The sequence below is a fragment of the Thalassophryne amazonica genome, chromosome 1, assembly GCF_902500255.1.
Source record: "Thalassophryne amazonica chromosome 1, fThaAma1.1, whole genome shotgun sequence".
NCBI classification, from domain to species: domain Eukaryota; kingdom Metazoa; phylum Chordata; class Actinopteri; order Batrachoidiformes; family Batrachoididae; genus Thalassophryne; species Thalassophryne amazonica.
This window is the reverse complement of record NC_047103.1, coordinates 38716373-38740315: the sequence shown is the minus strand read 5'-3', so window position 1 is coordinate 38740315 and position 23943 is coordinate 38716373. Positions and strand designations below refer to the sequence as shown.

At 39.1% G+C, this 23943-nt stretch overlaps 1 protein-coding gene across 1 annotated transcript in view; it reads left to right on the top strand.

Moving 5' to 3' along the window:
- Positions 1–3787: 3787 nt before the first annotated feature.
- rbm33a (RNA binding motif protein 33a) overlaps positions 3788–23943 on the top strand; it is a 58181-nt gene continuing 38025 nt past the window's right edge. Inside the window, 1 exon segment of the mRNA XM_034177614.1 lies at positions 3788–3984. Within this exon segment, the coding sequence (XP_034033505.1) occupies positions 3966–3984 (19 nt within the window). The 5' untranslated portion in view covers positions 3788–3965.

Here is a 23943-nt window from a genome sequence, read left to right as displayed (position 1 = left end):
GATGTTCATATACAACCCCTGGCAAAAATTATGGAATCACCGGCCTCAGAGGATGTTCATTCAGTTGTTTAATTTTGTAGAAAAAAAGCAGATCACAGACATGACACAAAACTAAAGTCATTTCAAATGGCAACTTTCTGGCTTTAAGAAACACTGTAAGAAATCAAGAAAAAAAGATTGTGGCAGTCAGTAACGGTTACTTTTTTAGACCAAGCAGAGGAAAAAAATATGGAATCACTCAATTCTGAGGAAAAAATTATGGAATCACCCTGTAAATTTTCATCCCCAAAACTAACACCTGCATCATATCAGATCTGCTTGTTAGTCTGCATCTAAAAAGGAGTGAACACACCTTGGAGAGCTGTTGCACCAAGTGGACTGACATGAATCATGGCTCCAACACGAGAGATGTCAATTGAAACAAAGGAGAGGATTATCAAACTCTTAAAGGAGTAAATCATCACGCAATGTTGCAAAAGATGTTGGTTGTTCACAGTCAGCTGTGTCTAAACTCTGGACCAAATACAAACAACATGGGAAGGTTGTTAAAGGCAAACATACTGGTAGACCAAGGAAGACATCAAAGCGTCAAGACAGAAAACTTAAAGCAATATGTCTCAAAAATCGAAAAATGTACAACAAAACAAATGAGGAACGAATGAGAGGAAACTGGAGTCAACGTCTGTGACCGAACTGTAAGAAACCGCCTAAAGGAAATGGGATTTACATACAGAAAAGCTAAACGAAAGGCATCATTAACACCTAAACAGAAAAAAACAAGGTTACAATGGGCTAAGGAAAAGCAATTGTGGACTGTGGATGACTGGATGAAAGTCATATTCAGTGATGAATCTCGAATCTGCATTGGGCAAGGTAATGATGCTGGAACTTTTGTTTGGTGCCGTTCCAATGAGATTTATAAAGATGACTGCCTGAAGAGAACATGTAAATTTCCACAGTCATTGATGATATGGGGCTGCATGTCAGGTAAAGGCACTGGGGAGATGGCTGTCATTACATCATCAATAAATGCACAAGTTTATGTTAATATTTTGGACAGTTGAAAGGATGTTTGGGGATGATGAAATCATTTTTCAAGATGATAATGCATCTTGCCATATAGCAAAAACTGCAAAAACATTCCTTGCAAAAAGACACATAGGGTCAATGTCATGGCATAGGGTCAATGTCAATGAGCAGATCTGATTTGATGCAGGTGTTAATTTGGGGGATGAAAATTTACAGGGTGATTCCATATTTTTTTCCTCAGAATTGAGTGATTCCATATTTTTTTCCTCTGCTTGGTCTAAAAAAGTAGCCGTTACTGACTGCCACAATCTTTTTTTCTTGATTTCTTATAGTGTTTCTTAAACCCAGAAAGTTGCCATTTGAAATGACTTTAGTTTTGTGTCATGTCTGTGATCTGCTTTTTTTCTACAAAATTAAACAACTGAATGAACATCCTCTGAGGCCGGTGATTCCATAATTTTTGCCAGGGGTTGTATATATATATATATATATATATATATATATATATATATATATCGCCTGACTTTTGTGAAGAATCCTGGCTGTAAAAGTGATGATTTGTATTGACAACAATCCCTATAATTCTGATAGTTTGTCCAATTACTTATGGGCTCTGAAAACTGAGGGGTTTTGTATTAAAATGGTTGCAATTCCAAAAAGGTTGCTTTGTGCTGTATGTGAACCAGTACAGGACAAATTTGATTTTTTTTCCCCCTCCTGAATCTGACAGCCATTGATGGAATGGTGCTGTACGCTTCCACTGTCAGAATGAGGATCAAAACTCAGTGTCTTAGCCACCAAGTTTGGAAATTTGTACAATAATTCCACTTCTGGAGACAACACTTTGCACTCTTCTGGAAGCCACGCACAGTAGCAGAATCCCACTATCATTAATAATGCAGCACATCACTATGCAATAATGCATGCATGCAAAAGCACTAGTGTTGATAGTTGCAGCGTGAAAGTGACGATCTCTAAGAAGTAGGAAAGGTGAGTTAGCCATTCAGTGTCATTGGTTCTAGAGTGGGAAAATACTTACTTACATGGGTAGAAAATGTCAGTGTGTTATGTCATGCTGTTTAATTGCTGCATGCATTTATCTCTGACGTGAAAATTTGCAGGATGTGGATCACTGAAGCAGCAGCCTCGTGTCAGTACTTGTGAGCGATGTGTACTTTGGGGGTCATCTCAATATCATGACTGGGCATGAATGTGGGGGCTTTTACTTTTTAATTTGGGAGAAATCTCACCTCCACACATTTAAAACCCTCCTTTGCTCTCCATCTCTAACAATATAAGGTGCGAAATGATAAGTTGGGGCATCTTGTGCTATCCTGACCCACTTCATTGAGTTAAAAGCTTAGGGGGAGATGTCAAAATCCAAGAATGTTTATAACCACAGATTTTATTTTATCTTCATTTATTTATTATTTAAAAACACTTTTTTTGCTCGTAAAAACGTATAACAGTGCCTTTCAGAAGGTAAGTAAATTCTCATTTAGTAAGTATGATTTACATCATTTTGTGTTCAAAACCCATTCTCGGGCACAGTGTGTATCATTCTGCATTAGAAGGGCTCCAGCCAGATGCCAGGAATGCCCCCAAAGTGACACAGAGTGTCGTGATCCAGAACCGGGCAAAGTGATCCATTTCCGGCAAATATTTGCACCACACATAATGTGGCTTCACACTTTAAGTAGAATGGCTACCCCATCCTGACTTCTTCAGCTAGATAACATCCAAATACCCAATACAACAATACCCAATAAAGGACATTCAGCTGCATTATGGCTTCGTATAGCGGGACTTTCAAAAAAGTGATCCAGAACTGGGAAAATGACTGTATGCAGTGGAGGTGGGCAATTTTTTTTTATTGATCCGACACCAAGTAAATACAGGCCTAGTATCGCCGATATCGATACCGTTACTTTTTCATATTTAAGCTTCATAGAGCCAAAGGATCCAAAAGACCTAGGATAGAATTTAGCCAAACATTGTACATGACAACAAAATACTTTATCACAATCAACATTTTTGTTTAAAAAAAAATCACTCAACACAACTTAAAACAAAACCTCCTGAGGTAGAGGGCTAACAAACCACAATACAAGGGTGCGCTGCTCCCTGTTGTGTGACACAGTACAGCTCTGCTCTTACAGACAGAGAGTAGTCTTTGATGAAGCTGCATGCACAGCAGTCAGTGCGTGTTGGAGAGAAAAAAAAAGCTTGAGTATCGATCTTTTTACAAGAGGATCGTTCAATATCAATACCAGCGATGGTATCGATATTATCGATATTAGGATCGATCTGCCCACCTCTAGTATGCAGGTGGTACAGATCTGGTACTGATACACAGATTGGCCAGGTCCAGTTCTGGAATATTTATGATTTGCATATAGTGAATATGGTTGATGCAATATTTTTGTGAAATCTCTTGAATTAAAGCTAAAACTCAATGCTCCAAGCACATCTTGATTGCTTCATATGAACTCCATTGTGGTGTACAGAGTCAAGATTACAAAATCAGATGATTCACTGACCCTGGAACTAAAGTTAAATTAGCCTGCAAGTCTTTCTAAACTACAAAGTATAATGTGGATAGCAATAGTTTAATTAAATATATCAGTATCGCGAATGTATAAAAGAGAAATGTTATAACAGCATTAAATAAATGCTGTTGTAGAACGATTTGTTACCCTTCAGGTTTCAGGAGCTTTTGTTTTGTTCGCCAAACTCGTGCGACACTCCAGAAACGTACACACCCAAAACGCATCATCAGTCGGCTCCGTCATGTTTATGCTCGAGTGGTGGATGACTGCAGAGCGAGATTTTCTCTTGTTTTCTGACGTTTTGGTGGCGATGCCTTTGGAATACTAGTTTCAATGCAGCCTCCATGTTGATAGTCTGCGTGAACTGACTGAGACCCTTGCGGCACCATGTCTGTTAACGCTCCGGGTAAGTCATTTTAGCTCTCCGCGTCGATAATGCTAAATTAGCAGTAGGCCATATAGTCCGGAATTGTAGCCGTTGTTGGCTTTTAGCTTTATCTTTTACATACAAGAAAATACTGAACAGGACGATCTTTAAGCGAAGTATAGTTTTGTAGCTGGATTATAAACAGGCTGTATAATATGAAAAACGAAAGTTTTTTTTTTTTTTTTTAGCGAAGCGGAGGTTCAAATTTAGTGCCAAGTTAACGTTAGCATTAGCTCTGCGAGACCGAATTTTTCAAATTTTTACAGCCATTAATAGTGCTACCTTATTGTTAGAGTTGCTGAAATAACATTGCCTGATTAAGAGTTCGGGTAAGTGAGTACTTCGCAAATGAACGTGCATTACTTTAAGTTGGCCTTAATTTAATGCTAAAGGTTAGCTGTTTGAATTCGGCCTTTAAGCGGTTACCGAAATGCAACTTGCAGTAGTTTGTGTGTGATGTAACTTATCAAATGTGCAATTTTATACAGCGCAGCAGATATTCCTCGTTGTATTTTGTTTGTATGTGGGCAGGCACGATTATATGACACGTTTTTTTATTTTCTTTTTATTAAAGTGGCTACAAGACTGGAGTCGTTACGTATTAATAATACAAAGTCGGTGGATATTCGTCCGTAACCGGAAGAGGACATACTTTGGCTATTTGTCCTGAACATACTCTTTCGTGGGTTTGGCTGCACTTCAGTTGCTATAATAACGTTTGAATTTTAAATTTATTATTGAAATTATGGGTTATGCATCATGAATACTTAGGCCCCATAAAAAAAAGTTTATCATCCTTGCCATCAGAAAAAAGTGATGAGGGAGAGCATATTTTTATTTTTATATTTTTATTTCTTTAGTGTTCTCTGATACGAGAGAAGGATTTCTTCAGAAGAATAGGACTGGGCGATATGACTTAAAATTTATATCACAATATAAATCGAATCCCTTCACGGTAACGGTATATATCACGGTATATAAAAGTTATAATGGATGTGTTTTTGAATGGGCCATAAAGTCCCTTTGCAAACCTAAATTGATAAAAATAAACAAATAAAAACAAAAAAGATATTTGAGCAGCTGATTCTCTGACTTGTTAGACATGTATTTTTGTGCATTGGAATAATCTTATTTCACCATTCCTGCTTCTGTCCAGCAGGAGGCAATGTTAGTTTGTCTGCTTTTGAGGTGGGCTTCATAGATAATTGGCAAAGCTTCTGGGGAAAACCTGGTCTTGTTAGGAGAGACGGCATCCATCCCACTTTGGATGGAGCAGCTCTCATTTCTAGAAATCTGGCCAATTTTCTTAAATCCTCCAAACCGTGACTATCCAGGGTTGGGACCAGGAAGCAGAGTTGTAGTCTTACACACCTCTCTGCAGCTTCTCTCCCCCTGCCATCCCCTCATTACCCCATCCCCGTAGAGACGGTGCCTGCTCCCAGACCACCAATAACCAGCAAAAATCTATTTAAGCATAAAAATTCAAAAAGAAAAAATAATATAGCACCTTCAACTGCACCACAGACTAAAACAGTTAAATGTGGTCTATTAAACATTAGGTCTCTCTCTTCTAAGTCCCTGTTGGTAAATAATATAATAATTGATCAACATATTGATTTATTCTGCCTAACAGAAACCTGGTTACAGCAGGATGAATATGTTAGTTTAAATGAGTCAACACCCCAGAGTCACACTAACTGTCAGAATGCTCGTAGCACGGGCCGAGGCGGAGGATTAGCAGCAATCTTCCATTCCAGCTTATTAATTAATCAAAAACCCAGACAGAGCTTTAATTCATTTGAAAGCTTGTCTCTTAGTCTTGTCCATCCAAATTGGAAGTCCCAAAAACCAGTTTTATTTGTTATTATCTATCGTCCACCTGGTCGTTACTGTGAGTTTCTCTGTGAATTTTCAGACCTTTTGTCTGACTTAGTGCTTAGCTCAGATAAGATAATTATAGTGGCCGATTTTAACATCCACACAGATGCTGAGAATGACAGCCTCAACACTGCATTTAATCTATTATTAGACTCTATTGGCTTTGCTCAAAAAGTAAATGAGTCCACCCACCACTTTAATCATATCTTAGATCTTGTTCTGACTTATGGTATGGAAATAGAAGACTTAACAGTATTCCCTGAAAACTCCCTTCTGTCTGATCATTTCTTAATAACATTTACATTTACTCTGATGGACTACCCAGCAGTGGGGAATAAGTTTCATTACACTAGAAGTCTTTCAGAAAGCGCTGTAACTAGGTTTAAGGATATGATTCCTTCTTTATGTTCTCTAATGCCATATACCAACACAGTGCAGAGTAGCTACCTAAACTCTGTAAGTGAGATAGAGTATCTCGTCAATAGTTTTACATCCTCATTGAAGACAACTTTGGATGCTGTAGCTCCTCTGAAAAAGAGAGCTTTAAATCAGAAGTGTCTGACTCTGTGGTATAACTCACAAACTCGTAGCTTAAAGCAGATAACCCGTAAGTTGGAGAGGAAATGGCGTCTCACTAATTTAGAAGATCTTCACTTAGCCTGGAAAAAGAGTCTGTTGCTCTATAAAAAAGCCCTCCGTAAAGCTAGGACATCTTTCTACTCATCACTAATTGAAGAAAATAAGAACAACCCCAGGTTTCTTTTCAGCACTGTAGCCAGGCTGACAAAGAGTCAGAGCGCTATTGAGCTGAGTATTCCATTAACTTTAACTAGTAATGACTTCATGACTTTCTTTGCTAACAAAATTTTAACTGTTAGAGAAAAAATTACTCATAACCATCTCAAAGACATATCGTTATCTTTGGCTGCTTTCAGTGATGCCGGTATTTGGTTAGACTCTTTCTCTCCGATTGTTCTGTCTGAGTTATTTTCATTAGTTACTTCATCCAAACCATCAACATGTTTATTAGACCCCATTCCTACCAGGCTGCTCAAGGAAGCCCTACCATTATTTAATGCTTCGATCTTGAATATGATCAATCTATCTTTGTTAGTTGGCTATGTACCACAGGCTTTTAAGGTGGCAGTAATTAAACCATTACTTAAAAAGCCATCACTTGACCCAGCTATCTTAGCTAATTATAGGCCAATCTCCAACCTTCCTTTTCTCTCAAAAATTCTTGAAAGGGTAGTTGTAAAACAGCTAACTGATCATCTGCAGAGGAATGGTCTATTTGAAGAGTTTCAGTCAGGTTTTAGAATTCATCATAGTACAGAAACAGCATTAGTGAAGGTTACAAATGATCTTCTTATGGCCTCGGACAGTGGACTCATCTCTGTGCTTGTTCTGTTAGACCTCAGTGCTGCTTTTGATACTGTTGACCATAAAATTTTATTACAGAGATTAGAGCATGCCATAGGTATTAAAGGCACTGCGCTGCGGTGGTTTGAATCATATTTGTCTAATAGATTACAATTTGTTCATATAAATGGGGAATCTTCTTCACAGACTAAAGTTAATTATGGAGTTCCACAAGGTTCTGTGCTAGGACCAATTTTATTCACTTTATACATGCTTCCCTTAGGCAGTATTATTAGACGGTATTGCTTAAATTTTCATTGTTACGCAGATGATACCCAGCTTTATCTATCCATGAAGCCAGAGGACACACACCAATTAGCTAAACTGCAGGATTGTCTTACAGACATAAAGACATGGATGACCTCTAATTTCCTGCTTTTAAACTCAGATAAAACTGAAGTTATTGTACTTGGCCCCACAAATCTTAGAAACATGGTGTCTAACCAGATCCTTACTGTGGATGGCATTACCCTGACCTCTAGTAATACTGTGAGAAATCTTGGAGTCATTTTTGATCAGGATATGTCATTCAAAGCGCATATTAAACAAATATGTAGGACTGCTTTTTTGCATTTACGCAATATCTCTAAAATCAGAAAGGTCTTGTCTCAGAGTGATGCTGAAAAACTAATTCATGCATTTATTTCCTCTAGGCTGGACTATTGTAATTCATTATTATCAGGTTGTCCTAAAAGTTCCCTAAAAAGCCTTCAGTTAATTCAAAATGCTGCAGCTAGAGTACTGACGGGGACTAGAAGGAGAGAGCATATCTCACCCATATTGGCCTCTCTTCATTGGCTTCCTGTTAATTCTAGAATAGAATTTAAAATTCTTCTTCTTACTTATAAGGTTTTGAATAATCAGGTCCCATCTTATCTTAGGGACCTCGTAGTACCATATCACCCCAATAGAGCGCTTCGCTCTCAGACTGCAGGCTTACTTGTAGTTCCTAGGGTTTGTAAGAGTAGAATGGGAGGCAGAGCCTTCAGCTTTCAGGCTCCTCTCCTGTGGAACCAGCTCCCAGTTCAGATCAGGGAGACAGACACCCTCTCTACTTTTAAGATTAGGCTTAAAACTTTCCTTTTTGCTAAAGCTTATAGTTAGGGCTGGATCAGGTGACCCTGAACCATCCCTTAGTTATGCTGCTATAGACGTAGACTGCTGGGGGGTTCCCATGATGCACTGTTTCTTTCTCTTTTTGCTCTGTATGCACCACTCTGCATTTAATCATTAGTGATCGATCTCTGCTCCCCTCCACAGCATGTCTTTTTCCTTGTTCTCTCCCTCAGCCCCAACCAGTCCCAGCAGAAGACTGCCCCTCCCTGAGCCTGGTTCTGCTGGAGGTTTCTTCCTGTTAAAAGGGAGTTTTTCCTTCCCACTGTAGCCAAGTGCTTGCTCACAGGGGGTCGTTTTGACCGTTGGGGTTTTACATAATTATTGTATGGCCTTGCCTTACAATATAAAGCGCCTTGGGGCAACTGTTTGTTGTGATTTGGCGCTATATAAAAAAATTGATTGATTGATTGATTGATTGCTTTTGGTGGCGTTTCATCCAGAAAGACCTCAAAGATGCCACCACGTGGGTAGCTGATCCTGATTGCCTCATGTCGTGGGGATGATAAAGCGGAAGGCGTGGGTTTTTTTTTCTCTGCTCTTCTGCCCCAAGATGGAGCTGTCAGCGCAGTTGAATGAGGAAATGTGAGACTGTTTACTGCAGCTTTCTGCAAATACGTGCACCAAATATGACCATAAAATTCACAAAAAAAAAACATTGCGGAAATTATTAATCATAATTCAGGTTATAGCAGGCCTATTAACAGAATTTAAAAACTTGTATAAAGCTTGAAGCGTGCACTTTTACAACGCATTGAAACAGAGACTGAGTCTGCTGAATTTGAAGGGGCAGTTGCTTAATTCGGTCATGTGATTTTTAAATGACCAAATTCAGGGGACTCCAGAGGGTTAAAATAGCTTGTAATTTTACACTCTTACAAGAAGTTTTAATCTGCCGAGGTGGAGATGGAGCCTGTGACCAAAGCACTGACTGCAGCGTTTTCCAGTCATTCAGAGTCACTGAGGAAGATACGAAGATGTCATCAACAAGCATTACCGCGATTGGTCGGTTGAGTCTAAATCTCTACTGTCGGCCAAATTTCTACTGTGAACCGAATATGTTGTTTATATTCCCCACACATACAAAAGAAGATCTGAAATTTCAGCTACAGTTCGCCAGAAGGCACACGGAATGAAATGTGTCAGCACAGAGCTCCAACTCCCTTAGGAAAAACTCACCTTGCAACTGTTGTACTTAGCATCCAAGCTACCTCCATTGTCAAGTGGCAAGTTCTGGGCCTGGCTTGGTAAACTTTGGTTGTCTGCGGCCAAAGCACACTCACCACTTAGCAGGCATGCCGGTGTTGCCGACTGAACGGTCTCCTCTAAAAATCGATCCGCCCTGCCTTCACTACACATCCATCATTTCGAGTGTTAGCAGTGTCATTTCTGAGCGTCTGCCGCGACACCAGTTCTTGCACCAGCTGTACTGGTGTCAATGAAATTTGTCAATAAATAAATAAAAATTGATGCGTGCTGATTTCAGCATGCGGGCGGGGATGATAAACTAAAGTTTTTTTTATGGGGCCTTATTGCTGTTGTTGTGGCACAAAGCACCTGTGTTCTCTGAGAAATGCACCGGCTGAGTAACTGAAAGCTGCAGTCCTCATGCAAACAGTTCAGACTGTTTCAAATAATATTAAAGCCATTCACACACAGAGTAAATATAAAGTCTTAATCTTACCTGTTATGTCATTTTAGTCAGATTCATCATCACAGCCTGATGAAAAGTTATCCACGTGAAGCATCCTGATTTTGCAAAACGACGTCTGAAAATACTTTAGTTCGTTGGCATGATTAAAGAAATGTAGCGCTTTAAAATATGTCCCTGTGTTTTGTCTGCTCTCGGTGTGTATATAGCAGTTAAAGTGTAACCAGACCCGCTAAAGTGGGTCACGTGATGATGTCATTGTACTCGACACGCTTGACCAATCACAGCATGTTCAGGACAAATGGTCAAAGTAAGTCCTCTTCCGGTCTTGGACAAATATCGACTGTGTATTCCAAAATTGTGTTCAGATGTATTCGTACTCACCTGTATTTGTTTTCTATTCAAAATTGCCTTCTGAATCAAAATACAGTCAGACGATAGTCTTTTTTTTTTTTTTTTTTTTACAGTACACATTTAATTTGGTCTTTGTGTGCGTGTCTGTGTACACGCAGTGTCCACATTATTTATTTTTGATACTCTCATAGCTGACATAATCATCAGCTGTACCTCCTGCCGAGCGTTTTATAATGTATAAACTTAAGAATAGCTGTTGCTTTGGTGTAATCCAGATCATAGAGGTCTGTGTGACTTCGGCCAAATTGAAGAGCAGAAAAGTTAATTCTTGAAGCCCGAAAGCAGTTGTGACCTTTTTCAATCACTGAAATTTTTTTTTAATTGTTAATTTTCCATGTTGGTGATATTTTTCACAGTCAAAGTCTGGTTAAAGGTTTTAATGGTTTAATTTTACTAGGGCTGCATGTTACTAGATTTTTGTTTATTTTTAATTTTAATTTTTGATTATAGTGATATATGTTGCGGTATGTGACTATATTGCAGACTCATCTTTTCTGTAGCCAAAAACACTGCAGTACAGGTGCAAGGCCTGCATTTGGTGCTGTAACACTTCCACAAAAAAAAAAAAAAAAAACAGAATACGGGAGCCTATGCATAACAGGTGTAAGGAGCTTATCAGTGTAGCAGCAGAAGGCTACAGTGTTTCAAAGCGGCAAACTGAATAAATAAAATCTTTTAATCTTGCATGTTTCGTACTTTCAGCTGGATTCATCATTGCAGCCCGTGGAAAACTGTTATCAACAGAAGATGCCATTTGAAAATACCTTCATTCCTTATCGTGGAAGCTGCTTATGAATACACACAGTGTTTTAAAGAAATCCCTTGGTGTTATGGTGCTCTGGGTGTGTTTCTTTGAAGGAAGACACCAACAAGAAGAAAAATAACATTTTAAAAGCAGAAAGTCCTTTCTGCAATTATTTTATTAGCATCACAGCACTCCATTTATTCACACCAACGGTCAGCACAGCTATCTGTTGTCTCTTTAGCTTTCTTCTCGTGATGAAAATAAATCCCATTAATCATCCAGCAAAACCAAAAAAGTATATTAATTAGCACTGTTAACAAGAACAACAACATGTCATTCATTATGAGCGAATGAGCTTACAGGATTTCTACGCTCGATTAATGATTGCAATGCTTGAGTCAATGAATACATGGCCAAGATCAATAAATTGATAAAGTTTTGGCTTGTTCATCCAATCCCAAGTAAAAGCCCACTTTTGAAGGCATTTTGGGCAATTTTTGCACATAGCAGCAGTAGTAGGAGTAATGTACAATGGTAGGTAATGATACCTGGTTATGACAGGTGCAACAGGTCAGTATATCAGTACAAAATGTCATGATTTCCAAAGTTGGTCAGTGATGATACCAGTCAAATCGGCTCAGCTGCTAACTACATATAACAAAAATATGGATGCACCACTTTTGTTTTTGCTCCCACTTTTCATGAGCTAAACTCAGAGCTAAAACAGAGCTAAAACATTTTCTGTATACACAAAATACCTATTTCTCTCAAATATTGTTCACAAATCTGTGTAAATCTGTGTTAGTGAGCACTTCTCCTTTGCCGAGATAATTCGTTCCACCTCACAGGTGTGACATAAGATGCTGATTAGACAACATGATTATTGCACAGCTGTGCCTTAGGCTGGCCACAATAATTTGGGCAAGCCCCCCCTCCTCCCACCTTGTTTTAGAATTTTTGAATCAGTGAATGGCAGCCACGTGGGTGCAAATATGGCTGAGAGCTGTTAAAGAACTTATTATGGGTCATTACAAGTACCATGTCGTCATACAGTGGGGGAAAAAGAAATTCTGTTTACATTTTTTTTAAAAAGCTGCATCACTAATGATGTTATAATCGAGTTGTAGCCCTTTGAATTGAATTGAGATGCCTAGAGATTCCCACCCCTGCTTACTGGCTGCTTTTGAGTATACACAGCTTCTATGCAGTTTTCACAACATGGCCTGTCAGCGTGTTGTGTCAGTGGTTGACAAACAGCCACAGACTGGACAAAGCCTGTGTGATGTCACCTGTAGGTTTTCTATGGAGGGTATGCGTGTGACGTAGTCAAACCCGGAAGCCAGCAGTATACCGGCATGCTGGATTTTAAAGTGACAGGAGCTGTGTTCGCTCGTTCATAAACTGCGTTTTCAGCTTTCACAAGGTGGAGAACGGGACAGTCCACCTTGTGAGACCAGAAATCAAACAGTTTGAGACTCAAATGGAAAAAACGTCAAGAATCAAATGGCTTTAGATTAGGAATGCACCGATCCACAATTTTTCACTTCCGAGCCAATTCTGATACCTGAATTTGGATATCTGCCGATACCGATACTTTTCCGATCCGATACCAGAGCTCTGTTTGCTTTAATATTATTATTATTGTCATTATTGTTGATTTTATATTTAGTGCAGCGGATAACTGAAAAAAAATGCTTCAAATGGTGATACAAGCACCAAATTTGGCACACATACTCCTTAGACATTACTCTTTTAAAAATGCCGGGTACCCACGTGAACTTTCAATAGGCGGCCAAAAAGGGGTCAATTGAAATATTACACAGGGGTCAAAATTTAAAAGTGCTCCAATCATATTGAAAGGTATTTCATATTATTTGTCTGATCATAAAGATTCCAAAAAGGTATAGTTTGGACTACCTGTGAATGAATGGTCTGGAGTTATGGGGTAAAAACAGCAAGAACACTGAGAAAGGTCAATTTCAATTTGTACAGGGGTCAAAAGTTAAAGTTGCTCCAATTTTGGTAAAAAGTGATGCAAATTATTAGTTGGGTGAATACGGTTTTAAAAAGGAATAGTTTGCATCATGTATCATGCTTAGTTATCATGTTACAGGGTAGCATATGTCACATGTCATAGAATCCAATGGATGCTGATATTGTTTAACCCTTACTTTGCAAACCAAGCATGCAACACAGTCAAAACTATTCCATTTATTAATCCTATTCCATTTATCCTCTTAGCATCTGAACCAGCAGGTAACAGGCTAGCTTGGTGTTTGGTGTTTATTAAAGCATATGTTGGTGTACTGCGCGGTGATTCTCCTAATTGTTTCCTTTGATGTTGACAATAAAAGTAATGAGTATCTTATTTTCTCAGTAATGATGCATTAAGTGGGCCTATCAGATGAAGCAAATGATAGCTGCTAGAAGTGCTACCACATGACATTAAATCTAACAAGAGTTTCACTGGGTGTGCTGCAGAGACGTCATAGATGATCTGTTAAGGTGCTCTGACACTTGCACGACTGTGATCCGTGCACTTGCACACACTCTGCCCTGCAGGAGAGTAAACTCATCTCAAAGTCGCTGTAAACCATTGGAAAGTGTGCGTGGCTTTGTGCAAGTGCGCGAAGAAAATGTTTTGAAATGTTCAAACTCTCCATCATGCATTAATTACGTGAACTTCATGTGAACATTGCACAAACAATTAAAAAACACTGCATGTGAATAGGAGTGATTGTGTCAGTGCACTGCATCACAGTGCAGCTCGTATGAACGATTTTATATATATATATATATATATATACACATGAATGTCACGTCGAAGTCGATGAAGACTGCTGGTGGTGGATGGTGTGGGTATGGGCTGCGAGTTCAGCAGCTGATCCACACGGCCTTGAGCAGGTGGCACATCTATAAGGGGCGTCAGCAGAGTCAGGGGCTTTTTGCCGAAGGCAGGCCTGGTGGATGTTGTAAGCCCTCTTTTCCTCAAAGGTGGAAATTCCATTCTGAATGGTGGCTTTCCAGAGTGGGCGGTTTTGTGCTAGCAGTTCAAGCTCACAAACAGCAATGCCACACTTCTTGAGAGAGTCCTTTATGGAGTCTTTGTCGTGCTTCTGTGTCTTCCAGCTCGTCGCTCACCGCAGGCGAGCTCGCCATAGAATAACTACTTAGGAGTTCTATGATTGTACATACGGATGAGGTGACCTGTCCATTGGTGTTGTTTTTTCATGATAATGCTGTCAACAGATTGATACTTAGATCTGTGTAACCCCTCAAGATTTTACACTTTTTCCTCCCAGGATATCTTCAGAATTTTTCTAACACAGCATTGCTGAAAGGCCTGGAGTTGCTGGATTTGGCGGCGGTATGTTGTTCAGCACTCTCCTCCATAGAGAAGGGTACTTAAGACGACAGCTCGATACACAGCAACTTTCGTAGGTGGAGTTATGGTGTGGCTATTCCATACCCTCTTATGCAGGCGTCCGAAGGATGTGCTTGCCTTTCCGATGCGGCTGGAGATCTCTCTATCCAGTTGGGCATCACTCGAAAGAATGCTCCCTAAGTACAGGAAAGCAGATGTATTCTTCAGAAGCTTGCCATCAATACATACTGCTGGATTGATGTACTGTGTGTTTGGATGGGGGCTGGTACAGAACTTAACGCTGTGAGGCTGCAGAGAAGCTGCTGACCAGTAATTGCAGTCCTGCCTCGATGTGGGAGAAAAGAGCACAGTCATCAACGAAGAATAAATCTTGGACAAGCTGGTGGCCGACCTTGGTTTTGGCGCGGTCTTAAGATATTAAATATGCCACCATCGGATCTAAACCTGATGTAGACTCCTTGGTCTCTGCAATTAGATAGTGCCTCATCAAGCATAGTGCCAAAGAAGATGATGAACAATATAGGGGCAATTGCATGATCTTAGTGAGGATTTTGGTGGCAATGGCCAGAAGAGAGATACCGCGATGGTTGTCACAGTCACGGGAGTCTCCTTTTCGTTTGAAGATGGTAATGATAACAGCGTCACTGAATTGGTCAGGCATATCCTCGCTCTGCCATATGCATAATAAAAGGTTGTGGATCTTGTCCATCAGGGTGACACCACCTCACTTGAAGACTTCAGCTGGTCTGCAGAGAATGGACAGCACTATATACTTTCCTGCTAGGAGGGTTTATAACGATTATAAACCCTGAACGATTATAACGAGATATTAAATCTATCATAAACATATTTTTGCAGCTACTCATAAGAAGGAATGAATATGCAACTTTTTTTTACCAAGATATTACAATATAAACATTACAAATAATTTCAATAATCAAATAATTTTAGACAGTTCCAATGCGTTCTCCACTTCATTAAGCGCACGGGGGGGGGGGAGCGGCAGCTGAAGTGGTCCTCTGTGATTCCAGAAGCGATTAGAGTTGTTTTCAACAGTCAGCTCTGAGAGAAAATGGTTAATCTGCTACAAAATAATTGTTTTATATACGCAACGTCCAGCGCACAAGCGCAGCATCCAGTGGAATAAAGCACGGCATCCAGCTGGGAACACAGCAGGTGGCAGTGTCGCAACGAAATGCGTGCAAGTGCGCGGATCAAAGTCGTGCAAGTGTCAGGGCACCTTTTATTTAGGATGTCTCACCACACAAAAAGCCATATGCTCACCTGGTACACCGCATAGTCTAGACCATAGGTGTCAAACTGATTCCAGAGAGGGCCAAGAGGTTGCAGGTTTTCTTTGTAACCACCAACTCCAGCAGGTGATTTCACTGATGAACATCACTTTGAGCAGATGGGAAGAGTTCAACAGTGAAATCACTTGGTGGAGTTGGTGGTTACAAAGAAAACCTGCACTCTCTTGGCCCTTTCTGGAATCAGTTTGACACCTATGGTCTAGACCAACTGGTGATTTTTAAATATGATACATGGTGTTGTTTACATGACAGAGCATTAAAAAAAGTTTTTTTTTCATTAATATGGTACTTATGAATTATTTAATTCTCTTTGTTTATATACCAATGACATCCTCTGTTCTCCATTCTTCAGCCTGGTTTCCTGCTCATCAGGTGTCTTTAATTTTCTAGCTTCTAACATTTTCTGGGTCCACCACTCTGTAGTTTCTTCTGATGTAGCCACTGAAGTCCAGCAACTTACAGAGAACCACCTTCTGGAATAAAAAGAAGCAGAACTCCCCATACCTTTTGGTGTGTGCATGGTACTATGCTTTTATGCATACTGCAGACACATCACATGGTCAAACAACCAGATGGACTCTGACTTCTTGCTGTTCTCCAAACACTATTTCTCAGTGTTAAATGAACAAGCCACACAAGTGTTATGAATTTACTTTTTCACCTTGTCCCTCTGGATATAAGAATAAGCTGGTGGGCAGCTGTTAAAAAAAACAATAACAATGTATTAATAAGCAATATCATCATTTGGAAGGGATGAGAGGATTTTCAGCATAACTCCAATTACTGTAATGAATAATTACAGAAAATACAGTGTGAAATACACAAGGCCTATGAAAACTGTTTTTGTTTCTGGTAATAGATAAACAGGGTAGGTAGAAGTTTTGTTTTGTCTGGTGCTTTGGTGTGAGTGCCTTCTGCACTGTATTATAGAACATTTAAAGTGATTCCTGTTTAAATATTCTGGGATACGTTCATTGCATATTAATATCATTCATAGCAACAGTTAAACTTACCCAAGTCAAATTCAAGTCTTGGTGGCATCCCTCACTTGTCTACTTCCAACATGACGGAGAGCCTCTAATGACAATCTCACGTGCTCAAACAAAGTGTGTAACTATCAGGATTGCTCCACTAGTTTGCATGTGTGTTACTGGATAACTCTGTTGCTTTCTCGGTGTAAAGCACTGTTTACCATATCAATGGAGTGAGGGAGAGGGCCGCTCCTCAGACTGTAAGGAGCCAGAGTGGGCGAAAGTGTAAATGAAAGCTGCATTAGGAGCAGGACAGAACACTCCAAAACACCGTAGAAGTTTGTGATGTAACCTTTGTGTAATAGGAGACAGAAATTGCTTTGAGATGAACAAGATGAACAAAACGCATAGACCATTTTGTATATAGTGTTCAAAATGTGCATTTGTATTTGTTTGAACCTTTTTATTGTACAGTCTTTCACACAAGACCTCAAATTACCTTTATAAAGTGTCAAAACAGTTGTTTATTATAGTTTGCTGTGTGTTTTGAATAAATGTGTGTGGAAAAATACTTTCCGCTTTACTTTTTCCTTTATTTCTGATTGTAAATCTTTATTGCACTTATAAAACACAACAAAAGCATATATATTATGAAAGCACAGGTTGTCCTGAAAAAAAGAGACATAAAACTTGATTGTGGGATGCAGGGAGAGCTGTTAACAGCAATAATAAAACATTTATGCCAGGCGAGTGAACTGTCCAAAAAATGCCCTTGGACCCCAGAGGGTTAACATTAATTAATTACTAATTAATTAATTATTAATACTATTAATTATTATTATTAATTAAATTGATGATTAATACCACAAAATTCTCCGACATGATTGCGATGTGTTGAAGAAATCTGCGACTTCTATTATTTTTTGCATTTACGTAGAAAGGCGAGAAAATAAAAATAGCAAACAGGCTGCTGCAACAAGTTTCGCTTCGGTTGCCATTTTGACAAACAGTGTAGATGGCACTTTGAGACGGGCAATTCCGGGGGGGGGGGGGTCTCAATTCATAGGGCTAGAGGCATACCCCTTCGCCTTACCCGTTGTTTTAACGGGGTAGGTGTAGGGGTACGGCCAAGGGGAAGGGGTACAAAAGAGAATTGAGATTGGTCTTAAGTCTGATCCAGCTTGAGGATTTTATGGACATTTAAATTTTATATTGAAAAGCCCATTTGGTGTACATTTTGCATTATATCTCAAATCAAAAGTGCCTCAGTCACTCTCATTTTTCTGTTATGGATTTACCTACACCACCAAAATTGGATGTCGGTTCCAATTTTATCAGTTTGTCTGTCTTCCAGTTATCAATCGAAAAGCAATGACAAATTGTGCATAGGAGGGATAACCAATGTTCTGTGAAAATTATCTGAAAAATAATTCAGAAACTGAAAAAGTAAAAAAAAATACTGACAACACCACAATACAACTTTAATTCAAGTGTATGAACTAAATACATACTCCTGACATTTGATCACATCTAAATTAGCTGAAAAGCCACTTTTAACAGGACCTTGACCTTGACATTTTTTTTTCCAAGATAAAAATTTGTGGAATTGAAAACTAGTGTTGGCAGAGGTTTGGCCTCTACAAGCATGGGCCTCTAATCTTTTCAATGAATTGTCCCTGTACCAACTTTTATTTGGAATGTTTTGCAAGCCTGAAATGCAGGAATTTTTATATGAGAAATGGATCACGCAAAACATGAACTACAACCCCTGGCAAAAATTATGGAATCACCGGCCTCAGAGGATGTTCATTCAGTTGTTTAATTTTGTAGAAAAAAAGCAGATCACAGACATGACACAAAACTAAAGTCATTTCAAATGGCGACTTTCTGGCTTTAAGAAACACTATAAGAAATCAAGAAAAAAAATTGTGGCAGTCAGTAACGGTTACTTTTTTAGACCAAGCAGAGGGAAAAAAATATGGACTCACTCAATTCTGAGGAATAAATTATGGAATCACCCTGTAAATTTTCATCCCCAAAACTAACACCTGCATCAAATCAGATCTGCTCGTTAGTCTGCATCTAAAAAGGAGTGATCACACCTTGGAGAGCTGTTGCACCAATTGGACTGACATGAATCATGGCGGGAGGAGAGGATTATCAAACTCATAAAAGAGGGTAAATCATCACGCAATATTGCAAAAGATGTTGGTTGTTCACAGTCAGCTGTGTCTAAACTCTGGACCAAATACAAACATGGGAAGGTTGTTAAAGGCAAACATACTGGTAGACCAAGGAAGACGTCAAGGCGTCAAGACAGAAAACTTAAAGCAATATGTCTCAAAAATCGAAAATGCACAACAAAACAAATGAACGAATGGGAGGAAACTGGAGTCAACGTCTGTGACCGAACTGTAATGGGCCTTTCACACTGAATCCGTCAGATGCGTCAAATGCGTCAAAAATCGGTCTAAAAAGCATTATTTTCAATGAGACGCGTTGCGTTTTAGATGTGTCAGATGCGTCAAGTCAAAAGCCGAGCTAAACCGACGCATCTAACGGGAGCGCGCATTGCCGCTTATCAGCAGGCTGACGGAGTCAAAGTTCAAGCCAATCCAACTTCCGACTGGCTGAGCTGTGACGTACCTTTGCGTTGTCCAATAGGAACAACGCGTCGGGCCAAAACACGGAAGACGGGTGGCAGAAACCGCATTGGCCGCCATCTTGGAAGGGGTGTCCTACCTATGGCAGAAACCACTGATCTCTACAAAATGGATCGGTGGAAACCACAGATCCGTGCAAAACAGAAACGTGTCACAGGACTGCTCATTTATGGAGCAGTTTTCTGAAGAAAAATCCTTCGAAATGTTTTTTGTTGTTACCTCATTATTTCTTATTACTGTTAAAAAACAGTTTAGAACACTTGTAATTAAAATAGCTAAATAAATCAATAAATGGTTCTTTAGAAACCTTTCGTCTGTAAATTAAAACCTCCTGTTATTTCAGATTATTTCATTTCTTGTTTAACATAAGGAACCTCAGACATTTATTTTTAGACAAAATAACATGGAAATTTGTACTTTTTTTTTATTCTAGTAGATTATTTATATCTCATTTTAAACAGAAAAACAGACACTGTAAATAAATACTAATTTTTATTATAAATGCAACAGGAAATAATATAACAATGACTGCAGTGTGATTGTAAAGTAGGATTTCTGTGACAAACCTCATGATGATATATATGTATATATAGGGGGGGGGGAAGAACGATGGAAAAACGCCCGAAAAAATAAGTTATTTAAAGTTGAGCTTTTGTGGTGTCTGAAAAAAGCTGTAGCTTTATTTGGTAAAAATAAAAAGACTGAACCATTTAGAAATTAAAGTGTTCCCTCAGATCAACTGTGCTAAAAGGCTACGCTAACGTTAGCCGATCATTAAACCTTCAAAGCAGTTAAGTAAACGTCACGTTTTATTTTTACATTATTCTCACCTCGATAAAGCTGCAGAACTAAACTCCGTTGGGCAAACTGGGACTTCGCATATATCCAAAAAGTGGAAGATTTCGGACTGATTGGGTCTGCTCCATCACCCCGGCGGCCTGCCTCGGTCTGCCCAGTGATGATGCCTGAAGGCCGGCTTCTCCGTGCGGTTTGGTCCGCTGTCGCGGTTCGATCGTCGGTCCTCCTCGTCCATCCTCCTCCTCGGTCGGCGTCACTCCGAAAAGTAGCTGAAAAAAAAAAAAGCTTCTCTCAGTAGGGTGATGGGAGAATCGTTCTACTGCTGTTTTTTAAAGCTTTTTTTTGTGGTTCAGGCCACCCAAATTCAAGATGGCGATCACTGAACTTTTTCAGATTGTGGAAACAGCCAGAGTGTGACGTGGCAATCTCCGCCCCCCACTTTTTTTTTTTTTTTGCCGCTTCGAAAGCGACGCGTCTGACGTCATCCGACGGATTCGACGAATTCGACGGATCCCGATCCGTTGACGCATTGGCCTGACGGATTCAGCGTGAAAGGCCCTTAAGAAACCGCCTAAAGGAAATGGGATTTACATACAGAAAAGCTAAACAAAAGCCATCATTAACACCTAAACAGAAAAAAACAAGGTTACAATGGCATAAGGAAAAGCTATCGTGGACTGTGGATGACTGGATGAAAGTCATATTCAGTGATGAATCTCGAATCTGCATTGGGCAAGGTGATGATGCTGGAACTTTTGTTTGGTGCAGTTCCAATGAGATTTATAAAGATGACTGCCTGAAGAGAACATGTAAATTTCCACAATCATTGATGATATGGGGCTGCATGTCATGTAAAGGTACTGGGGAGATGGCTGTCATTACATCATCAATAAATGCACAAGTTTACGTTGATATTTTGCACACTTTTCTTATCCCATCAATCGAAAGGATGTTTGGGGATGATGAAATCATTTTTCAAGATGATGATGCATCTTGCCATAGAGCAAAAACTGTGAAAACATTCCTTGCAAAAAGACACATAGTGTCAATGTCATGGCCTGCAAATAGTCCGGATCTTAACCCAATTGAAAATCTTTGGTGGAAGTTGAAGAAAATGGTCCATGACAAGGCTCCAACCTGCAAAGCTGATCTGGCAACAGCAATCAGAGAAAGTTGGAGCCAGATTGATGAAGAGTACTGTTTGTCACTCATTAAGTCCATGCCTCAGAGACTGCAAGCTGTTATAAAAGCCAGAGGTGGTGCAACAAAATACTAGTGATGTGTTGGAGCATTCTTTTGTTTTTCATGATTCCATAATTTTTTCCTCAGAATTGAGTGAGTCCATATTTTTTTTCCCTCTGCTTGGTCTAAAAAAGTAACCATTACTGACTGCCACAATTTTTTTTCCTGATTTCTTATAGTGTTTCTTAAAGCCAGAAAGTTGCCATTTTCTACAAAATTAAACAACTGAATGAACATCCTCTGAGGCCGGTGATTCCATAATTTTTGCCAAGGGTTGTATCTTTGGTTCATACTGTCTGTAATGAAATAGAAGTTAAACTAAATTTAAAAAAAAAAAATCACTGCAGCTATTTTTTGCTTATTTGCATTTGGGTTTGTATAATGCCATAGATTGGGATTCAAAAGGTAACACTAGATTTGTAAGTGAATAAATTAGGAGCCCAAGCACCCCTGCGCCACAGTGGATCCAGGTCTGCCCCAAGCAGGGACCACGGAGAAGCAAGCAGCAACACAAAGTGAACCTTTCACATTTGCCCAAAATGTGTTCTTTTGTATTCCAGGCAGTGATGGACTTCTCACCAAATAGTGGAAGTATTGCACCAGTCAGCTGTTTGGTCTACCACCAAAACAGAACAATCCTTGCATACTGCAACCGCATCCGGATAATCAGTGCTCAGTCTGAAACATCTGGCGACAGCAGAACCCCACATATTCAACCAGACAGTTCTTCAAAATGTGATCTTTATAATGCATGTCTTAGTCATTAAGAACATCTGAACAACAGGACACCTTGTGGCACACCAAATCCAGTACAAGAAATGTTAACAGTATCCTGGATTGAGCTGGCAAATTTGACAATGTGAGGGAATTTTGAGTTATTTAAGCTGTTCTAAAATTAATAACAAATATGAAATGATTTATTTGTTAAATGATTTATCATCACCTTTGGTATGCCTTTGCTCTAATAATAAAATGGTGCCTTGTAAGACTCAGGCAAGATCTACTCTGAAATTCATATAAATATGCTCTGCAGTGCCATCTAGTGGCATAGTGCCACCAAATTTGGCACTACAGTTTTAAGAGGCCATCCATACACCTGCCAAATTTCCTGTCATTTGGTTATCTCATTAATGAGAAAACCCATCATAAATTAAATGGTGCACTTGGTCAAACTCAAAGTAAAAAAAAAAAAAAAAAAAACTCGCAAGCAGAGCAAAAAATTGGGAAGTTTCCAGTCGAATTTTGCAGTCACGAAACAACATTTGGACACCAATCTGGCCTTTCTGTGTTAAAAAATCTAGAGACAGGTTAATGTTAGCCCATTTAGCATATTTTGGAATTTTTTGCAAAAAAAGTATTATAGCACAAATGGGTGGGGCCTATTCCAGTGATAAGCGCTAATTACCTCGATCACACAGTATAAAGTTTTCCTATGTGTGACTGAAATTACACAAGTTATTTGAAGTTATTTTTGTCAAAATGTATTTATTATTTATAGTACCACCTAGCTGGTTTTACCAGGCATTTTCTGAATATGGCTAGGCTGTTTACCTACGTGTCAAATTTCATGCCATATGGTAATCCCATTAATAAGAAAATCCATCATTAATTAAATAGCATCACATATTGTCAAATTCAAAGTCAGGTAACTTGTAAACAAAGTAAAAAAAAATTGAAAGTTTCCAATCTACCTCGTAATCTCGTAATTTTTCAGAGTCATGCACCAGAGAATATTTTGACACAAATCTGGGCGTTCTGCATCAAAAATCCAGACAAGTTCATGCCGGTCCAGTTTGCATATTTTGCAAATTGTGAAAAACTATCTTGGCACAAACAGGTGTGTGGCCTGTGCTTTTGGAAAGAGCTTAATCCACTGACCGTAACAGTATAAAGTTTTCCTATGTGCGACAAATCAGAATTTAGAGGGGTTTTTTTGTCAAAAGTTTATTATTTATAATGCCACCTAGCTTTTTTTTTTTTTTTACTGGCTATTTTTTATATATATAGACAGTTTGTACTGTGCTTTACGAACCATAAACTGTATCGTGGTTGAAGCTGGCAAATTGGACAGCATTTGGTTCATCCATTCATGTAGAGTGCATTTTTAATTCTTTTGGCTGTTCTAAAATGAATTTTAAAATATGAAATAATTTTTGTTAAGAAATGATTTTTCATCATCTTTGTTGTGCCAGTAAGACAGCACCTTATAGGACTCAGGGAAAATCTGCTTGAAATTCTCAACAATTTGTACCTTTGAAATTCAATGAAAACATGCTTTACAGCATCATCTAGTGGTGTAGTTCAACGAATTTTGGCACTGGAACTCTTAACAGTGGCCATGCA